Raw genomic sequence first — 20,849 nt, 5'->3', positions numbered from 1 at the left:
AATTTTGATACCGTGTGACACATACTGCTTTTCTCATCAATGACATCAACTATGAGGAAAATAAAAAAATCTTAGCGTTGACACAATCTGATGCTTAAACAGATTATTAAACAAAAAAAATAATGTAAAAAAAAAAATTAAAAAATAGTGTGGTAGAACAGAAAAGTGTTACTTTGATCCCTCCTAGCAGGGAAGAAAAAGCTCTTTTCCGAATAGGTGGTGTGAAAAATATATGCCACGCTCTTATGGCTCTAGATACTAATAAGATCGTGTCAGATATTTTTGCGGCCTTCGTTATGTAACATAATATTGCAGGTGACTGTACGATGCGGGACTTTTTGGCGTTCTTATTCAAAAACAGCGGCAGTAGGCCGACTAGAGTTAGACCAAGAAAAGTCTGCAGAGATTTTGATAGCAAGTGTTATTTTAAACGTCAAACTTCTATGAAATTATGACGTATTAATAACACTTGCACTGCATGGGCTATCAAAATCGCTGCAGGCTTTTCTTGGCCTCACTCTAGCTCTAAGCCGGTGGTGCGACTATTATGCATCTCGTGCGCCATCCTAGGGCAGCCCCAATGTAAATTTATGAATTTGGACGCCGTCGGCGTTATAAGTTTATAAAATCGGCTGTAGGTCTGTATTCAGTGTCCACAGAAACAATGACAATTGTGTTTTGTCTTTTGTTTATCTTATACCTTTAAAGTTTAAAGGAACAATTCTTGTATATTTATTTATATATATATTTCGGGGATCTCGGAAACGGCTCTAACGATTTCGATGAAATTTGCTAGGTATATGGGGGTTTTCGGGGAAGAAAAATCGATCTAGTTAGGTTTTAGCTTATCTCTGGGAAAACACGCATTATTGAGTTTTTATATTGTTTCCGAGCAAAGCTCTGTCTCCCAGATATTTTAACTAATTCTAGGATAGGCGTCAATAAGACTTCCGTTGACAGCTTCGCTTGAACACGAAAGGCTCCCTTTGTTTTGTTTTTGTAAAATGTTCTCATATAATAATTTCAGATGGAACGCGCCATTCCCGACTTTGGAGGAGGAATTCAACATTATGACTGCGCCCGCGGGGCCCGACCATGTCGTTCTATTGGACGATGGTAAATAATGATAACTTTGTCATTAGTAATGGTAGTACTTTACAAAACTTTTTCTATGTCAATTATCTTTGGCTTCACCTCCTTTGATAATTCCCCCATCAAGAGATCTTTGGTTGTCCTATAGTTTGGCACCACAGAAATATGATGTTTGGCACAATATGTTTCCTGCAGAACATTTATCCTTTATGTAATCGCATATCACTGCGAATTGAGTGCTTGGTACTAGATAATTATCATTCTCTTTCAGAACGCTTCTTCCAATCCAACGTGATAACCTCCGAAGCGACGGCGATGGACACGGCCGCCGTCGCCGTAGACTCCGAGGACATCGCGCCGGACAAAGCGCCGGACCTGCGCTCGCCGTGATCCGGCGCGTCGGCGGCGCACGCCGCGCCCGCGCCCGCGCCGGCGCCGTGCGCGCGCGCCGCCGCCGAGCTCGACGCGCACACCGTGCTGCGCTGGACGCCCGCGCCGCCGCCGCATTGGCGACCTGTACTGCACAGAGCCAATTAAACACGTGAATATACCTACACAGTTCTAAAACACTTTAAACTTTCGCGTTTTATACACATATTTAGTAATTAGAATGGGATATGGTGGCATTTTTACCTTATCAGACGTTTCAGCTGGTGCAAACCACGGATGACTGACGTCCCATCAAAATGTCAACGGAGATATGGAAAGATTAAACTACCCGAAAATAGTTTATAGAACATTTTTATAAACTATTTTCGGGTATAGTGTTCGAGTTAGACCCGTTCTTATCACTAAATATATAATATATAGACAGTTCTTAAAAAAAATCTATTAATCTGAAGAACCAATGAAGAAAATAACTATCTCTATCAAATTTCAAGTTAATATGGTCATTTGCAATTTATATTATAACTACCCTTAAAGTAACTTGCGAGGAAGTGTTTTTGCGAGTGTCCGATGATTCAGCACTGAAACTACCGTGGTCATAGAAATTTTCCTTTTTGTGGTAAATACAAAACCGCGTTTTTAATGGGAGTTAGAATATAGATACACAATTAATTCATCTTCAATGAAAAAATGTGCGACAAGGCTACGTCAAATAAAACAAAAACATAACATTATAAAATATGACAAAAAAACTGTTTGGTGACCACGCCCCATGCATTTGATTATTTCACTGTAAAATGTATATGATTAATTTGACAAACTGTAACATCTAGTACATACGGGAGTACAGATGTAGTGAACAATCCTTTGCCATCGTATTTTCTCGGAAACGTTCGTATTTGTCATGCTACTTCAGTAAACTTTAGTACTTTTTGTACTGAGACTGAAATAGTATAACACGTTTGTGCGTGTCCATGAAAATACGGTGGTAAAGTTTTCTGAGTCCCTGTCGCGGCACAGCCGGTATAGATGAAAAAAAAGTTTAAATATGTTGATCGACCATCAACTTAATAAAACTTAACACGCATTTTACCATCTACAGTTTGTTTACCGTGTAAAATAAATCGAAAGATTAGTTCCATTTCACCATCCATACTGTTAAGTTATGGAAACTAAAAGCAATAATAATCCAGGGCAAAGACGTTTAGTGTAAATATTTATTATAATGGTTGTAGTTGAAATTTAGATTTTACTTTGCGGCGTCGCCTGTCTGTATTAAAGCTAGTCTTTATAATAAAAATGTTAAATTAATTTGCCTATAGGATAATCTACGTATAAGTAGTAAATTTCGGTACGCAGTGACTTTGTTATGGCGTCTTTTGGGAATTGAGAACAGTGCCATCTAGCGGACGTTGCCGGCAACTGATAGAGACAGGCGGCGCTATGTTCATTATACTCATTAAGGCGAACAAAATACAATACTCCAACGATGTAAAAATAGCTACGGAAAAACATTATATATTCTAATATTTTTATAGAATACGAAAACGAGTATGATATGATCAAGCCTTCCAGTAATTTAGTGAAATAAAAGTTAAATGCAGCTTATAATTCGTTTGCTAAGCTGTGAAACAGTTAAGGACAAGCTATACTCAACTTGATTAGGTATTTAAGTAAAAAAAAAATCTACTTAAATACCCGGGCAAAAGTATAAATATGAAATCAAATGCTTCCAAGTAAAAACACGTTTATTATTGACAAAAGTGTGATATTATAATTTGTTTTTTGTTTCGTTGTTGTGTGTTTTGTATTGAAGGTTAGAATAAGTGTGTAGTTTACGAATTTGTTTTAATTTATTGAACGAATATTTATGAAAGACGAGCCTTGCTTAAGATTAGTTTAGTGATTAGTAGCAAAGACTAGGGTCGAGTTGTTGTTTCGATTCGAGAAATAAGTTATTAAACTACTATTTAAGCATTAGAATAAAATGTTACCATTGTTTACTGCAACAGTTATGAGATGCCGGTCGGTTATGTCACTATTGACTACTGAATTATTAAAAAAAAAGTTTTTTTTTGTAATTGGCTCCCGATAAACGAAAATGTATATAAATATTTGTTACCAAAATAATAACGTGAAAATATCTTTATTTAAGGCATCTCAAACTCTTGGAGTTTTTGAAAATAAAAAGCAATAAAAACATCGAATAATTCCGAATCGAAATGACAATAAGCAATAATTGTAGTTGGACATTCGTCTGGAAAGTTTATAGGTGCCTTTCACGAATAAAAACGTATAATAATATAGCTTACTTATGGTAACTTGTACATTGTAGTGATCTTTTAAAATCCATCCGCTCATACCTGTAATGTGGACAATTCATACCTATTTATCTTAAGACGATCATATTTGGATATTAAAAAAAACATTACTTTATTTGCAGGTACTGTAAATAATTAATATACATGTCCAGTTTTGTTACTATCTACATAAAAAAAAAAGGTGGATACCATCAATGAATTGCATAGAAAAATAAATTTTAATTTACATTTATTGCAGTTTTACTTCAAAGTTTATATAAATTTGGGGCAATTTTTTAAATATCCAAATATGATAACTAATGTTTACCTATAGCCTTAATCCTCTTATTATAGAACCTAGTTTTTTTCTCACCCTGTTCATTGTATACTTAAGAAACCTTTTTTTAATCGTTAAGTGCCATTCCTGATGGCCATCGTTGACTCTGAACGGGGTTTTTTTTCGAGCCCCTCGAGAAAAGCTAGTCATTAGAAATACAATGTAAATTGAATGTTTAAAATTTAAATTATATTTACATACGCCCCTTACGCTTATTAGTAAGGGGTAGAAACTAAATTGTGGCCAAATTACACTTAACGAAATCCAAATATATATACATTTTATTAGTGTAGGGATACGTAAGTATGGGTAAGATTTTTTGCATATTTATTTCTTGGTTGATGACTATTCAAAGAGGATTCTGCGATTTTGGCGAAGTTACTAAATTCGCAAGCTTGTATTAGTACATTATAAAATACAATAAAAGTATTAAGTGTATTCTGATAAAAATTGAGATATTTCTCACATCTACTCTTCCTAGGCACTTTCATAAAACAATAATAAAAAAGTATGTTTTGAGTACATATTGACATAACAAAGAGCTTGCGAATGTTCTTAATTTTTTTTTAAATATACTCGTTCGAAAAAATCCTACTTGCTTGGTCACCAACCGCCTGCTGGTAGTTAGAACATATAGCATTTTCAGTAAGTACTTAATCATTTCGATGAAATTTAAACGATATTAAAATGGGAATAGAGTTGCAATTGTTTTGTCTCGTTCAATTTTCAAACAAAACAATATCAACTCTATTCCCTGCGTTATAGGTTCAAATTTCTGTGGCAAATTTTGGATTTTTCATTTGTATGGCTGGGCCTTAGGAGGATATGTGTGTGGTGGTCAAAAATCGCGGGTTCACAACTCGGTTGTGCTATACTAAAAAATAGGTCAATCTTTAAAGTTATGAAAAGTTTGACTCGTTCTACGAAATATTGAAGGAATTATCTTTTTAACCTGTTTTTTAGGAAGGCACGTGACACATGAAACAGGGCTGTGTGTCAGCATTGACCTGTAAATCACACAAACAGACTTAGTAGAGCATCTTATGCAAAAATACTTATGATACTGACAATATAAAGTATGCTTTTCCTCACTCTTTGTTTTTAGGATTTTTGTACAAATGAACATAAAATTATACCAATATATGTATATCTAAGACTAAATGCTATATGTTCTGAGCTATCGCTTCAATGTATTTTATATAATTTTTGGATGCATTATGTATACTTACTAATTTTGATCAAATTTACTTTCTCTCGCCACCATTTTAAAGTACATGCTTTGAATTTAAATAGTAAAACTAGCCTAATAGGGAAACTTAGCAATATTGACAAGCAATAGATAAAGTATATTATAAAAATCAGCTTTAGGGAAGCTAGATATTGGTACTGAAGTAGAAACATCCTATATTATAACGGTTGCAAAACATATTTTTTCAATAGAAACTGGCTATAAAGCGTGTTCATAAGAAAGAAGTACACTGTCAGTATTATTGACCATACGAATTAGGCGGCTGTATTTTTTGTGTACAGGTACTTTTTTCATATATATTCAGATTGGTAGAAAGCCTATCACTTGCTTTAGTATTATATGCATTCTAATAATAACATTAAAAATTATACACACCAAAAAATATATAGCTTGAGCAAGTATGAAAAACCGAAATAAAAATGAAAATGATTGTACATATACATATATAAGAAAAGGCTATAAAAAGATATAAAAATACTGACAGTGTGCCGCTAAAAATAAAGTTGGATTTGATGTAGATTTCGGTACAATTAAATAGCTGGTACACAAACATAGTCAGCTGATAGTTGAACTAGGCAGAAAGGCCAGAATTAGTCAATTGCTAGCTATAGACATTATTAGACGATAAAAAAAACAATTATAAGGAATAAATAGTTACTTAAATGTCACTTAAGGCTTGTCGATTGCAATTGGTCTCGTGGTCTGTAAGGAATGACATTGAAAAGTATGGCAATAATGGTCCTGTATTTTACCGAGCAAATTTTATGAAATCCGAAAACTTTCAATGTATACTGTATAGAAAACAAATTAAAAAAGTTACACTTTTCAAAGAAATTTCGTGAAATTTGTTTGGCAAAATGTCAGGATAACCAATAAAATAAAATGGTGACGAATTTAAAAGCTCATTGGTGCCGAAAATTCTAGACTGTGATTCAACTGTTCATGCTGAACGTGTCTTATATTGAAATAGTTGTTTTTGTATGATTGGCGATTAATAATAATGCATACGGTACGGACATGTTGTATGAAATGCATTTGTTAGAGAACCGAAAGCGGATACGGTCCATTTTCCTAAGCGTGTTACCAATTTCACAATCTACGAGTAACTTTGATGTTGTGTCAAGGTAATATTATGAAAATTAAAGCCTAAGCCATCATAATATTAGTTGTCAAGTTGAACAGTAAGAGGTTGATCTTGATTTTATTAAGTAAGTACATAGTGGTACATAGTGTCACATTGACATATTGACATTGTTTCATGGTGACCCAGGCTTTTGATTTGAATGCCCTTGTAAATTAAGTTACATTAAGATATGGTATATGGTAGCACGTTTAGGGGAAAAAATAACTAAAAAAAAACATTTTATTAAGACAAATGTCAGTAGTTTCGATAGATTTTAATTTCTTAGTAGCTTTGCATTGTTTTTATGCGTGACAAACACAGGAGAACGTGTAAGTAATATTTAGACCGAGCAAAATTAATGCTGTGCCGTATATTAATTATGATGAAGAAAAGAAAAATCTTATGACAGAAGCCTATTGAATATGGAGAATATGAAGATATAAATTATTCATGCCAAAGCTCCAATATAATTGACAATTTGAGACCTACAATGTACTAAAATGAAAAAAATAATGTGGCTGCAAAGACACATTTTTTGAAAACTGTCGTTACTGAATACTCTCTTGCGTGTTTGTCACAGTAAATTTATTTCATTTTCATAGCACCAGTGTACGATAATGGAGTAATGAAAGCCTAAACATTATGTGCCTTAGATACAACAATATTGTATGATATTTATGATGCGTTCTATACAACGTGCTAAATAGAATAAATGATAAACATTATTTTAAATGCCTGAGTGACTGTCATTGTAAGTGTTCCTTTCAGCCGCTTGTGTGATCTCTTCTGGGACTGCGACACCCTTTTACCTAAAGGTTCCAAAAAGATCGGTCAACTATTGACCCAGGGCTTGGTATTGTACTTACTAATCTCCAAGGTGTTTTCTCCTTTTTTTTAAGTCTAATGCTATCAATCAATGATAACAGTATCGCGTATGCGAAATATTGTCATTCATTATTGATTGTCTGTAGCCTCTTTAATCCCAATATTTCTTATTAAAATTATTACCAAAAGTGTAACTAGACACCAGTCTGGAGTTAATTTCGAATCCAGTACATTTGTAACCCTCTTGTAATGTTATTCTACTATTAAGTAACGCTTCGAAGCGTAGTTTTGCTGACATATAAATACTTCTACTATATTGTATAATTTTAGTATACCTACATTATACCCATTTAAGTACCTAATTGTATATTTTACTGGAATATATCTTAATCCAAGCAAAATTTGAATTAGCGTCGCTTTTTGTTTAAAAAAAGTAGTAATCGCATGGCTTATTAAAACTATTTCTATATATTTGGAACCACACCTATTCTATAAAAATCGCACATAATTTTCTTATTTATTTTCAAACTGATTATTGAAAGTGAATACAAACAGATCCGTCTTATTATTAGAGTTGTACACACGTTCAGTAATAATGACGGCACTTGGTTCGTAAAACACAAATGGGAAATTATTGGAAATACTCAAATGACGCCGTCAATATTTACTGACAGTGTGTAATATTATTAATTTTCGTGGATTTCTGAAAGTAAATAACACATACGTAAATAGTAATAATGTTAAGAATAATTAACCAATAGAGACTCGTAGCGACGATTTATTTCGTTTAAATGCAATTATGTTTTTTTAGCAAATTTAATTAAAACCTAGGTTTATTCTAATTGTGTGTAAATATGTTACAATTGTATTTAATTGATTTAAAATTTAGTTTTTACTGAGAGTACAGTGTTTGTTACGATCCATTATCAAAGCTTTCATATTTTACATTATCTCCCATTGTTTTTAGTTTTGTATACCTAAGAAAATCGGTTAAATAGCATTTGCTTTCTCGAAAATAACTAGGAATCTGGATAGGTCATATGTTTCACTAATGATAGACTTGTAAAAATGTTATAACTTGTATTTTTAACCTATACATAGTAAGATATTTATAGAATTTTAGTCGTTTAAATATTTCGAACGACTTGTTATAAAAAACATTGGTGCTTAAAGCTTAAACAAAATATGGAGGCACTTCGTGTCAAGTGTGTATTGTCATGGGAGGTTAAGAGCATATGACATAGCATGCGTTGTTACGCTCGTCAGTCGCGTTCACTTGTTTCTTATAAAAATTTTTTTTCTTATGTTGTACGTTCAGCTATTTCCAGCATGTATTCCAAAGTGCGCATAACTGATTGCTGTTCAAAAAGTCGTTATCGTTTAGACAACGTTGGTAGTTAAATAATGATTACAATTCGAAGGTCATTATAATGACAGTAAATCTGAGGGGCTACGCCCTGAAATCCTTTTTCAAGTAGGTATCTTTGTTTACTCACTATATTACCTATTTTGTCCATCAGAAATATTTACCCCACAACAAGGTTGCAGCGTGCAGTTTCGCTATACCTATTTGCACTTAAAAACTACCTTATTACATTAAGTTTAAAGTTCAAATTCTAAAGAATACAATAGTGAGAACATGGGAAAGCTTGTTCAGTTATTTTGGATTATTTTCTTCCAATTTGGGCTCATTTTTAAATAACTATATGAAGAGCGTATTTAATTTTAGCGCCATCTTCATTTCTATGTAAGAACTGCGCGAGTTAAGTCTTTTTACGAAGTCTTTTGTTATTAAGTATACAATACAATTTGACAATTGTAATGATTAAACAGAATAATATTTTTTTTGTCTGAAACGATACGTTTTTTGTATGAATCAAAACATTATTGTACGAAATAAATGAGTGAACGTGACCATGAGCAGTTATAATAATGTAGGTAAACTTTGCTCAAATATCGATGAATCTGAAAGTGTTACAGTTGACGCAATACAAACAAACAAACACAATAGTTGTCTTTTATTTATATATTACCCTTTACTCAGGGGCGTATTTACCCTAGGGCCATCCGGGCCATGGCCCGGGGCGCCAACCCCCAGGGGTGGCATATGCCGCCCCTGGCGAATTGCATTTTGTTTTTCTTCCTTGACGTCTGGGGCGGCGAAACGTATTGGCCCGGGGCGCCAAATTTCAAAATACGCCCCTGGGCTTTAGTACAGAATAAGTAATAGTATTATCATACACGCGACTCGCTGTCTCGCTGGTTCGAAGAATGGAATCTTGAGCGTTAAATAAAATTTGCCCCCTAGTGAAACACAAATTTTTTACCACACCAACCCGAAGCAAATATTAAATGTAAAATATCAAACAAAATCAAATCCAAATGAATATAAATGATCATTTAAAAAGTCAATTCTACCAGCAAACATAAGAAAACAACTAAAAATTTGCATTTGATTACTTTGCCTCACATGTGAATAAAATACAACTTTGCTATCAGTTTTTGAAGTGCAAAGTAAGCCTTTCCGAGCTGGTGTGGTGAAACGCGACTGGCCGCGACATGAATCTGGCGGACTTCTGGCGTCCTCTCAGTAAAGCGACTTACCCACACATACACAATGAATGACGCGTGTACAGATGTGCCGCGCACACATATAAACGAAAATTATTTTTGATGTATGGCGTGTCCGCCCTATACCTTTACAGCCTTGGCGGATATAACCAAACGGAGTAGCCATTAACAGGCGTTCCCCTCTGTCGAAACTCTATGACCAATGGTCATACATATTGTATGGACTGACGTTTATCTGACATGGCTATTTTTACGTTACGTATACATTTGACGTGCCCCTCCCCCAAAAATCAACAGACTGTTTTGTACAGAAAATTACATACAAGGCGTCTGCATTTGGTTATATATATCCTCTAAGTTTACAGCAGTGTTAGGTAGAGCGCTGGTGGCCTAGCGGTAAGAGTGTGCGACTTTAATCCGGAGTCGCGGGTTCAAACCCCGGCTTGTACCAATGAGTTTTTCTGAACTTATGTACGAAATATCATTTGATATTTACCAGTCGCTTTTCGGTGAAGGAAAACATGAAGAAACCGGACTAAACCCAACAAGGCCTAGTTTCTCCTCTGGGTTGGAAGGTCAGATGGCAGTCGCTTAAGAATTAGTGCATACGCCAATTCTCGGGATTAGTTGCCAAACGGACCCCAAGCTCCAATGAGCCGTGGCAAAAATCCGGGATAACGCGAGGAAAATGATGCCAGCAGTGACAGATAAATAGTAACGATTGTCAATCTCCACATGAAACTGATTAGCACTTATCGTCTCGATGAGATGTAGATTGTCAACTCAGCGGTACAGTCACCTGCAATAATAATGTTACTCTTCGAAGGCTGCAAAAATATGTGTCGTGATATAGATCGTGTCAGATATTTATTGCGGCCTTCGTTGTGCAACATATTATTGCAGGTGACTGTACGCTTATTTTCTTATTCACTAATAAGTAGAAAACCGACTTAGTGCGAGTCGGACTCGCGCACGAAGGGTTCCGAAACGCAAAAAACGGCAAAAAAATCACGTTTGTTGTATGGGAGTCCCACTTAAATATTTATTTTATTTGTTTTTTAGTATTTTTTGTTATAGCGGCAAAAGAAATACAATCATCATCTGTCAAAATTTCAACCGTCCATCACGGTTCATGAGTTTCAGCCTGGTGATAGATAGACGGACGGACAGACGGACAGACGGACAGCGGAGTCTTAGTAATACTTGGTAATACGGTCCCGTTTTTATTACCCTTTGGATACGGAACCCTAAAAACTATCGATTTGTTGTTTACCCAGACATTCTAGTACACAATAGAATCTTTATTTTTGATATCGGTGAGCTTATTGAAATCTAGGACAATAATATTATCGTCACATAATAACACATAATGACACAGTTATTTTATTCGTAATGTATAAATGTGTTATGCCCTGGCAGTGTGCTTACCTATTCTAAGCCTTACTGCTTTTACATTAAGACATAGTATTTAAAACCTTGAATGCTAGATTATTTAGGTTTATTTAAAACTATACTGTCGTATTGTATTGTGATGGTATCTAATTGTCTTATACATAGATACATTTACAAGCATTTCTTCAATCGTATTTATTTTCTACAATAATTGTACGACAAATGTCTGTGTCATCGTAATTGCTTTAAAAAAAATCACAGGCGTTTGATCTCTTTTAATGCGTGAAAGTTCGAAAAAATCGAAAAATTTAATAGGTACTACATAATACAATAAAATAAAATTATTATTTAATACAGTATTAGTATTAAATAATAATTTAATTTTACTCCCCTTTAAGGAGAAACGTAGGTACCTATATCCAAATTTAGAATCTAGATTAGATTATAGGTTATAAACCCGGTATCTAGGAACTGAATTTTCACTAGTTCTTTCAGTAGGTTTTATATGAGGTACAGCCAAGTGTAAAAATATGGGTGCACAAATCATACCCAAAAATACCTATCTTATGTCAGCGAATTAAGAACTATGGGACATATTTTTGAAAAGTTGTCTACACCCATATTTTTACACTTGACTGTAGGTACAGTCAGATACTATCAGTGTTCTCGCTTATTCATTCAATAGTGTGAGAGCAACACATAGCATAATATAGGTAGCATTATTACCTAACACATTACACCTCTGACCAGAGATGACACCGGTGCAAGAATCACGGCGAGTTTTTTTTTCAATACAGTACTTATAAATTTTATAGATAACATGTATAACATTATTTATGTAAGGGTAAGGTTTAAAGGTAAATACTGAATACATACCTACTGCAAACTATATATAACTTACTTGTTTCTTATGACTACAAAGTTCGTAACTACGTTTGAAGCAGGTAAAATATTTACCTACACTACATTGAATTATACCGAGATACCGACCGACACTTGAATTAATTGCGTAGTTATAGCTGGTCAAGCAAATCTTGTCAGTAAAAAAAGGCGCGAAATTTAAATTTTCTATGGGACGATATCCCTTCGCGCCTACATTTTTCAAATTTGCCGCCTTTTTCTACTGACAAGATCTGCTTGACCAAGTTATAGTAGGTACTACCTACATATAAGTAATACCTCTACCTCAGGCATACTTTTTTTCGTGCCATGAAAACATCGCATTGCGCCTTTGCCACCCAACTGAAAAAAAAAAGTTTTAGAATAGGTACCTACTTATTAGAATTCTCACCATTCGTTAAGTTTACTTTGAGAAAAAGACTTGATATTAACTCATTCTTTAAAAAACATAATACGAAATAACTACCTATGAACGTTAATTATGTATTAGCAAATAAGTAGAAAACGAAACATAATCCAATAAATCGAAGTTATTTGCAATCCTAGCCCGGCATCGAAAAATCAATACTCAGTCGATGTGACACGCAAAACGCCTGCCGAGACCGCTTAAAACGACAAAATCCTTCCACACATTCACCGTCACTCTAAAACGTAATTTACTAGTATAAAAATAGGGTTGAGTTTAGTTTGGAAGCTAAGCGTTATTGCGACTCTGTCGCTCTCATGTTTGGAAGAACGGATAATCGACAACTAGCCTTGTGCGATATCGATTTTACTAGGGGCTACTTCCACTGAAGACGAATCACGAAACTACTGTCATCTCTTTTTCGCTTGCGTGGAAAATTTGCAAGCAGGAGAGGGATAGATGTATGTTGTATGTGTGTCGCGACTGGGACCGCTGGAAGGGGTTGCTATGGCAACGGTGGTACGAGGGTTAGATTTCCGATACTGCGGATCGGAATTATCAATAAAATTTTCGATATTCTTATTTGATTATGGCGGAAATCGTTATAAATGTTACTGTTAGTAATGGTAACGTTACTTTACGCATAGATGATGAGAATTTGGAGGTTGATAACGATTGTAATATTGATTTGGTAAGAATTTTATTGATTTAAATTTTGTTCAAAATGGCGTCTTGTTGGAATTTAGTTTTGTATTAGGTAATTTTGTACTAAGTATTTTATAGAATGAAATAATAACGTTTCTGTATTTAGTTAGTAGGTAGGTACTAAAGCTTATTTTCATTTTCAATCATATTTAGGTAGATAAGTAAGTAGGTATACTAAAAACTAAAAATACCTAATAAAAATCGGGCAAGTGCGAGTCGGACTCGCGCACGAAGGGTTCCGTACCATATAAAAAAAACGAAAAAAAAAGCAAAAAAAAACGGTCACCCATCCAAGTACTGACCACTCCCGACGTTGCTTAACTTTGGTCAAAAATCACGTTTGTTGTATGGGAGCCCCATTTAAATCTTTATTTTATTCTGTTTTTAGTATTTGTTGTTATAGCGGCAACAGAAATACATCATCTGTGAAAATTTCAACTGTCTAGCTATCACGGTTCGTGAGATACAGCCTGGTGACAGACGGACGGACGGACGGACGGACGGACGGACAGCGAAGTCTTAGTAATAGGGTCCCGTTTTACCCTTTGGGTAGTACGGAACCCTAAAAATGTCTAGTTAGGGAGCTATCATGCAGGCAACCCATGTAGAGTTCCGTGTACAATATTTTTCCACCATCCACCATTAAATCAAGTTTTATTTTATATGTTATCTTTTCTTACCTCTTTATCAAATCTTTCTACAAATTTAATGTTAAATTGAAACAGTAACCCTAGAGCCAGACCAAGCTAACTCTGCAGCAATTTTGATAGCACAGACTGTGCGAATGTCATTTTAAATATTTTAATTTCATAGAAGTATAATTACGTAAGTAAAGAGTAAAAATATTAAAAAAGCCTAAAAAGTCTATAAAAAAAAACCGGAGTCGGACTCGCCCACCGAGGGTTCCGTACTTTTTAGTATTTGTTGTTATAGCGGCAACAGAAATACATCATCTGTGAAAATTTCAACTGTCTAGCTATCACGGTTCGTGAGATACAGCCTGGTGACAGACGGACGGACGGACGGACGGACAGCGGAGTCTTAGTATTAGGGTCCCGTTTTACCCTTTGGGTACGGAACCCTAAAAATGCAGAGCAATAATTAATTAATCCATCAAGCGTAGGTACCTAGAGTTAGACCTAGAAAAGTCAGCAGCGATTTTGATAGCCCACGCAGTGCAAGTGTTATTTTAAACGTAAAACTTCTATGAAATTATGACGTATAAATAACACTTGCACTGCGTGGGCTATCAAAATCGCTGCAGACTTTTCTTGGTCTAACTCTACAACTCTAGGTACCGTTTAGGTTGTAAAGTGTTAGTGTTGTATATGTGTCTCCTTCTTAGGTACCTAAGAAGGAGACACATATACAAACTTATTCTGTTTAAAGCACCCAAAACACCTTAACCTTCCTTACACATTATCTGCCGTTCAATTATGTAATCGATATTCATCGGAAATTAAACAAAATCAAAGTAACAATAAACCACAGCAAACTGACACTTCCTTAAAGAACCCCCACAACATCCTGTGATTCCTGTGCCACAATCATTTTAAAATTAAAAAAAATAAAGGTCAACGCACCCGGAAGGCACGAGCCACACAGGTGTTCGATAAATATCGATTTTTTAAAGAAATCGATGCGTGACGTCACGCGACAAAATGGCTGCCGCGCGCAGCTGGCGCCAAATAATACAATATTGTATTAGCGCGTGGTCAAATATGGAACTAACAAGCTCACGTACAGAGCTTATAAAAGTGTTGTTTGACAGTGACATTAATAACCGCAAAATTAATTTTGTTATAGTAAAATAGGGTGCAATAGTTTTGGGGTGGTTATGAGTTTGGTACGCAAATGTATTTTTTTTACAAAGCATTGTTATTATGAATGTGTATTTTTTTGCAGTTTTCTTTATAATACAGGTTTAGAGTAAGAATTGGACAATAGCTTGTCGTATTTATTCAAAAGATTACAGTTACCCTTTCATAATGTTAGAAATGTATTTCTTTGTCCGCTTGTCACGTCACACTGTAATCGTAAATACATTAGAAAAAAACCTTCTTCAGTAATAGAACAAAAAATATTGAAGTTACAGAACTAAACTGCTTTAATTTGTCACATTTCTTATTACAACGTTACTTTTTTGTTGAAAAATGACAAGCAATTGACCCCAAAACGCACCCCATGTCTCAGCTCATTCCCAATATCTCATCCCCCCATCTCCTTAACGCTTTATCAATTTATCGACTATCGTTTGATGTCAATCAATCATCGATCGGTTTCTGTGCAAAGGTTTCTTTATAAAGAGATATATTTCTATCGTTCGATGACAAGTTGACAAAAATTATTGTCATACGACAAAATTGACACTGTTTCTAAAAGGCACAGTCGCCACCAGAATTCAGATATCAGCTAAAGTGGTCACTAATATCTGAACACGCCTCTTACGTATTCTCAAGGCGTTAATACATAGAGTCCGTTTACCTAACTTGGCACCGACTTGATAGAAATTTCATAGAAATAGAGATAAATTTGAGATTTATATTCCCTCAGTAAGTAAATAAAAAAATAATTGCACTTACAGGTTAGACAACTCTTTATCATTGTGGTCTGTCGCCGATAGATAGTGATGTAACTTGAACGCAGGACGTGCTATAGGGGCGCCGGTAGTGATGGAGCGTGTCGATACCTTAACAAAAAACTCTACATATTTCGAAAAATTTAAATTACTTAACATTGACAACTATTTATGCTTAATCTTAATGCCAGATAAATTTATAAGCGAAGAGGACTACTTAATACATTTTCTTAGCTAAGGAAATAATACGCGTGTCTTATTACAAATGACAAAATAATATGGATTATCTATCCTAAAACTTCACTACCTACTACACTACTACATATAAGAAAGGGCTTTACTTATTTTTTTTTATATTGAATAAATTGTTTTTCCACTCAGGACTAACCGGATTGACCGATAAATAATATCCCCATTTACATACAATATATATACAGTGGTACTACTAAACTAAATTAATAACTAGCTTAAATCTAAAATAGGCCCTTGGGGCATTGTACCAAGGATGCTGGCGGCATTTCCTCGCTGTATCGCAATGCTGATACGTTGTGCGAGGTAGCCGCCAGCTCTTCGGTCACCAGTTACGTCAACCAGACGCTTCGCGATTTCTGCGAACAACTTATGCGCGCTGGGACCCCATGGACCTAGAGTTTCAACTCCAAATGGTACAAAAAGTTAGATTTCTAGATTTAGATTTAAGATTTCATTTATTTGCATTAAACAAGGTACAATGGTTCTTAAGCTATTGTTATTGGGTAAAACATTAACTACACAGTAGCATGCAAATTTACACCTTAAACTTTAGGGCATACAACCTCGGAGCATACAACGCATTAAACAAAATAGACAGGTATATATTACACAACATAATTCAAATGTATAATACTAAGACTAAGAACAATTTAATGAATTAAATGAACCGTCAATTTAAATTTCAATTAGCCATTTATATGTAGAGTCTTGGTTTTAGTGCTTTGGCATTCAACTCTTCAACTAATTACTCTTTTATCGACATAATTAAATGTCCCATCCCTAGAGCCCACCCCTACTAGTCCATTGTCGGCGGCCAGGTGTCGGGGTCATTGCGTATGTATGTATGTATGTGTGTGTGCTGCTACCTATTTTATGACAGGGAAAGTGCGAGGGAACATTACTTGTGTTGTTTAGTCATAGTTTTGCTTAGTCATAGCTCTCTTCTGAAATAATGGTCTTTTATAGGTATTTTATACCTAGATATGTGCAATACAGTACCTATTTTTTTACAAGCTTTTATTTAGTTTCACCTGTCCGTTGTCTGTCTGTCTGTCGGTCTGTAAGCAAATCTTGCAAGTTAAATTTGATCCACTTCCCGGTTTCCGATTGAGACAGGAGGTGGCCATAGGAACTCTGAGATGACTGATGAAACAACGCAACCTAATTGTGTTAGGGGTTTTTAGAATAGGCCTGTTGCAAGTAACAAAGAATCATGGAAATAATGGTTTCAAAGAAACATATATGTTAATATGATTCTAAAAAATGGCCTAATCTCAGTATAAACTGAAGGATTATTAAGATATTCAATAAAATAAAAGTGCAAAATTCTCCAATCGGCCATTATTACTGAAACGCCAATCAGAAGCGTTCCAAACAGTGACGTCATCAATCCATAACATATTTCTTAGAGCAACATAGACAACCTCATTGACCGAAATCTATACGTCCTCACCAAAGAGTTCGAAAGGTGCAAAAAAAATATTATTTCGCCACTAAACATTTATTACGTACAATAAATATTATTACACGATATAAAATAGATATCTATTTGTTATTATTTAAATAAAATGCTAAATAATACGATATTTCAACAACAAACTTTTAATTATTTGGCTGAATGGAACTATCATTGCCTTGTTGGCTGTCGTAATTAGAAAAAATGAAAAATTAAAAAGTAAAACCGGCGCTCGGTGATTTTCACTCAAAATTTACATGTATCTAAATAATTCATCTTAAACTGCAACCGTGTGAGAGTTTTTGTGTAAAATGAGTTATTGTGATAAATTGTTGTAATGTATTTATCATCCCTAATCGTAATATATGGTGCTGAATTAACAATATCATTCGGATTCAAGGGAAATTCGTAACTGTAAGTATGTAAACAATGTCTACCACCCTACCACCAACTAAATAATGACGTCACAAATGGCATGCGAGGCGTTTTCGCGCGAAGTTTAAACTAGCTATAATAAAATGCAATTATCTATGTTAAATCTTATGAGTATAGCTGAAATATTGTGTTTTTCGGAACCAATACAAGTGTACCGACAATAATAAAAGGGATTTCAAAATTTGTCATCAGGCCTATTGTCTCGATGAGTATTAGTTGTATGTCTTAAGAAAAGTACAGTCAGCTATAAAAGCTTGTACCAAAAATGAAATTTTTGCCAAAAACTTATTTACTGGTCAGATTAGACAACATTTGAGCAGGTACTTTTGTATGAATTCATATATATCATCCCATAGTTTTAATTTCAACATTAGCCCCAGTGTTTATCAAATTCCAAACCAATACAAGACAAAACACAAACTACCAGGGCTGGGAGTTGATCCCGGGCACAGAACACCGCCTCTAGAAACCTAATATTGGCCATTTTGTTCCCGACGCAAATCACCAAACTGTGAGGTGCGGGAGGGGTGCTCACGGCGTTGCGATTGGTCGTTCCAAACACGGCGCGCTGACACGTGTAAGCGTAGGGATGGGACATGTTCATTACAGGTAGTGGGTACTGTTACCAGTGGTACCGAAATTTATTGTAGTAAAATTGTTACCAATTTAGTATACTTAGAGTAAACTTACTTAATAATTATATTGATTAATTTAATATTTCAATAAGTAATTTAACAATGTAACTGAAATGTTTACTTAACATATTAGGGCATTTCTGTTTAAAGTTTAGAATTTTTATATTATTTCCACTCAGAATCGCAATCTCTTTCGATACGAGAAAAAAGTGTCACCAAAATCTCATACAATTATTTTCTTTTGTCCGTTTTATTAAGGTCATAGAAGGTTGTATTGAAAACATATTCAAATGGACCAATAACATATGCCTATTACAAATCAACTCAGAGTTCTCTCGCACTTCTTTGAAGTTCATCATCAGGTCCATCTCGTGACATGAGACCTAACTGCTCACCTAGAGGATTCTAAAAAACCCATACAACATATGTCTATCACATACCAACACCGAGTTCCCTCGCACTTCTTTGAAGTTCATCATCAGGTCCATCTCGTGACCTGAGACCTAACTGCTCACCTAGAGGATTCTAAAAAACCCATACAACAATGTCTATCACAAACCAACACCGAGATCCCTCGCACTTCTTTGGAGTTCATCATCAGGTCCATCTCGTGACATGAGACCTAACTGCTCACCTAGAAGATTCTAAAAAACCCATACAACATATGTCTATCACAAACCAACACCGAGTTCCCTCGCACTTCTTTGAAGTTCATCATCAGGTCCATCTCGTGACACGAGACCTAACTGCTCACCTAGAGGATTCCAAAAAACCCATACAACAATGTCTATCACAAACCAACACCGAGATCCCTCGCACTTCTTTGGAGTTCATCATCAGGTCCATCTCGTGACATGAGACCTAACTGCTCACCTAGAGGATTCTAAAAAACCCATACAACATATGTCTATCACAAACCAACACCGAGTTCCCTCGCACTTCTTTGAAGTTCATCATCAGGTCCATCTCGTGACATGCGGCCTAACTGCTCCGCTGGCCTAGAGGATTCTAAAAAACTTACACAACATATTACCTATATATTATGTCTATTGTACCAACAATACGGTATGACGAAGCACGAAGTTTCCGCAACTGAAAAACCATCATCGTCACATCACTAGTCGAAAGGGAAAGGGATAGCGCATTGCATTTTCAAGTTGACGAAAAGGGACGGACATACTTCGCCTCTGCTTACGACCAGTATAAAATGAACCCCGCGGACAAGAAACATTATTCAATGAAATAATGAATTTGACTTTCCTGTGGGATGTTATTCCATCTGTTTCGTAAGTAGATGTCTTAGATGACTTGCCACACCATTTACGCTGCAATATCCCATGATTTCCCAATGAATTCAATACTTTACGATTTATTTTCTTAGACTCGTGCACACTGCCAACAGGTCGTAACCTTGGGCGCAACTGATCGGAGCGGCGCGCGAACAATCTTATATTTGACCTATACACCATACGGGCAGTGACCGCGAGTCGTCCTATAAGCTCGGTCTATAGGGGTTGGTCTGTGATCCCGGGACATTACACTGCGAAAACTAAGTAGAATTTCAAACAGCATGGCATACATGTCCGACAAATACGAATTCTCGTATCTGCATAAATTTAAAGGAATATACGTCTAAGATATATATGTCGTGTCAAATATTATGCTACAATTATTCCAGTACCTTCTCGTATTTAGGTATAGACCTAACCTTAATTTTAGATCTTAAACAATACAACGTGCTCGGTCATGTTAGGGCTATAATTCAAATCACCTTTTATTACTACAAATCTAGATGCAGGTGGACTTTTGTATGAAATATGGTTCGTAAAACAGTAGGATTTCCACCATGAGGTACGCTGGTACAGTAAGTACGCTGACAGTCAAACGAGGGCATCTCTTACCACGATACCTAATTAACGCAATAAAAAACCTAGCTAATCGCAATGCTCCATATACATTGACGCTTTTGAGGAGACTTAATAAAATAACGCGTATGCAAACGCAGCAGTGAATTGAGAGTAGTAATAAAGTAACGAGAAGCAGCGATGTATAGCTTCAGGCTAGGATAAGGGTGCATTGTTGAACAACGTTACTAACCGTCCGACAAGGCGCCACTTCTCAATCAAAATTCAACCCAAAATCTTCACAATAGAGTTGGGTTTTCATTGGGGAAGTATGTTGTTATGATGTTTTACAATTGTTGATA

The 20,849-nt window shown here is 35.3% G+C and overlaps 1 protein-coding gene across 1 annotated transcript in view; it reads left to right on the top strand.

Annotated features, from left to right (window-relative positions):
• Positions 1–8,214, top strand: part of LOC134801524 (nuclear factor 1 X-type) — a 79,506-nt gene extending 71,292 nt beyond the window's left edge. The window contains exons 13-14 of the mRNA XM_063774135.1: positions 1,028–1,116; positions 1,364–8,214. Coding sequence (XP_063630205.1) covers positions 1,028–1,116; positions 1,364–1,482 — 208 coding nt within the window. The 3' untranslated portion in view covers positions 1,483–8,214. The remainder of the gene's footprint in view (positions 1–1,027; positions 1,117–1,363) is intronic.
• The last annotated feature ends 12,635 nt before the right edge of the window (positions 8,215–20,849 follow it).

The sequence above is a fragment of the Cydia splendana genome, chromosome 22 (assembly GCF_910591565.1).
Source record: "Cydia splendana chromosome 22, ilCydSple1.2, whole genome shotgun sequence".
Classification (NCBI taxonomy): Eukaryota; Metazoa; Arthropoda; class Insecta; order Lepidoptera; family Tortricidae; genus Cydia; species Cydia splendana.
Note: the sequence above shows the minus strand (reverse complement) of the source record. Positions and strands in the feature narration are given on the sequence as shown.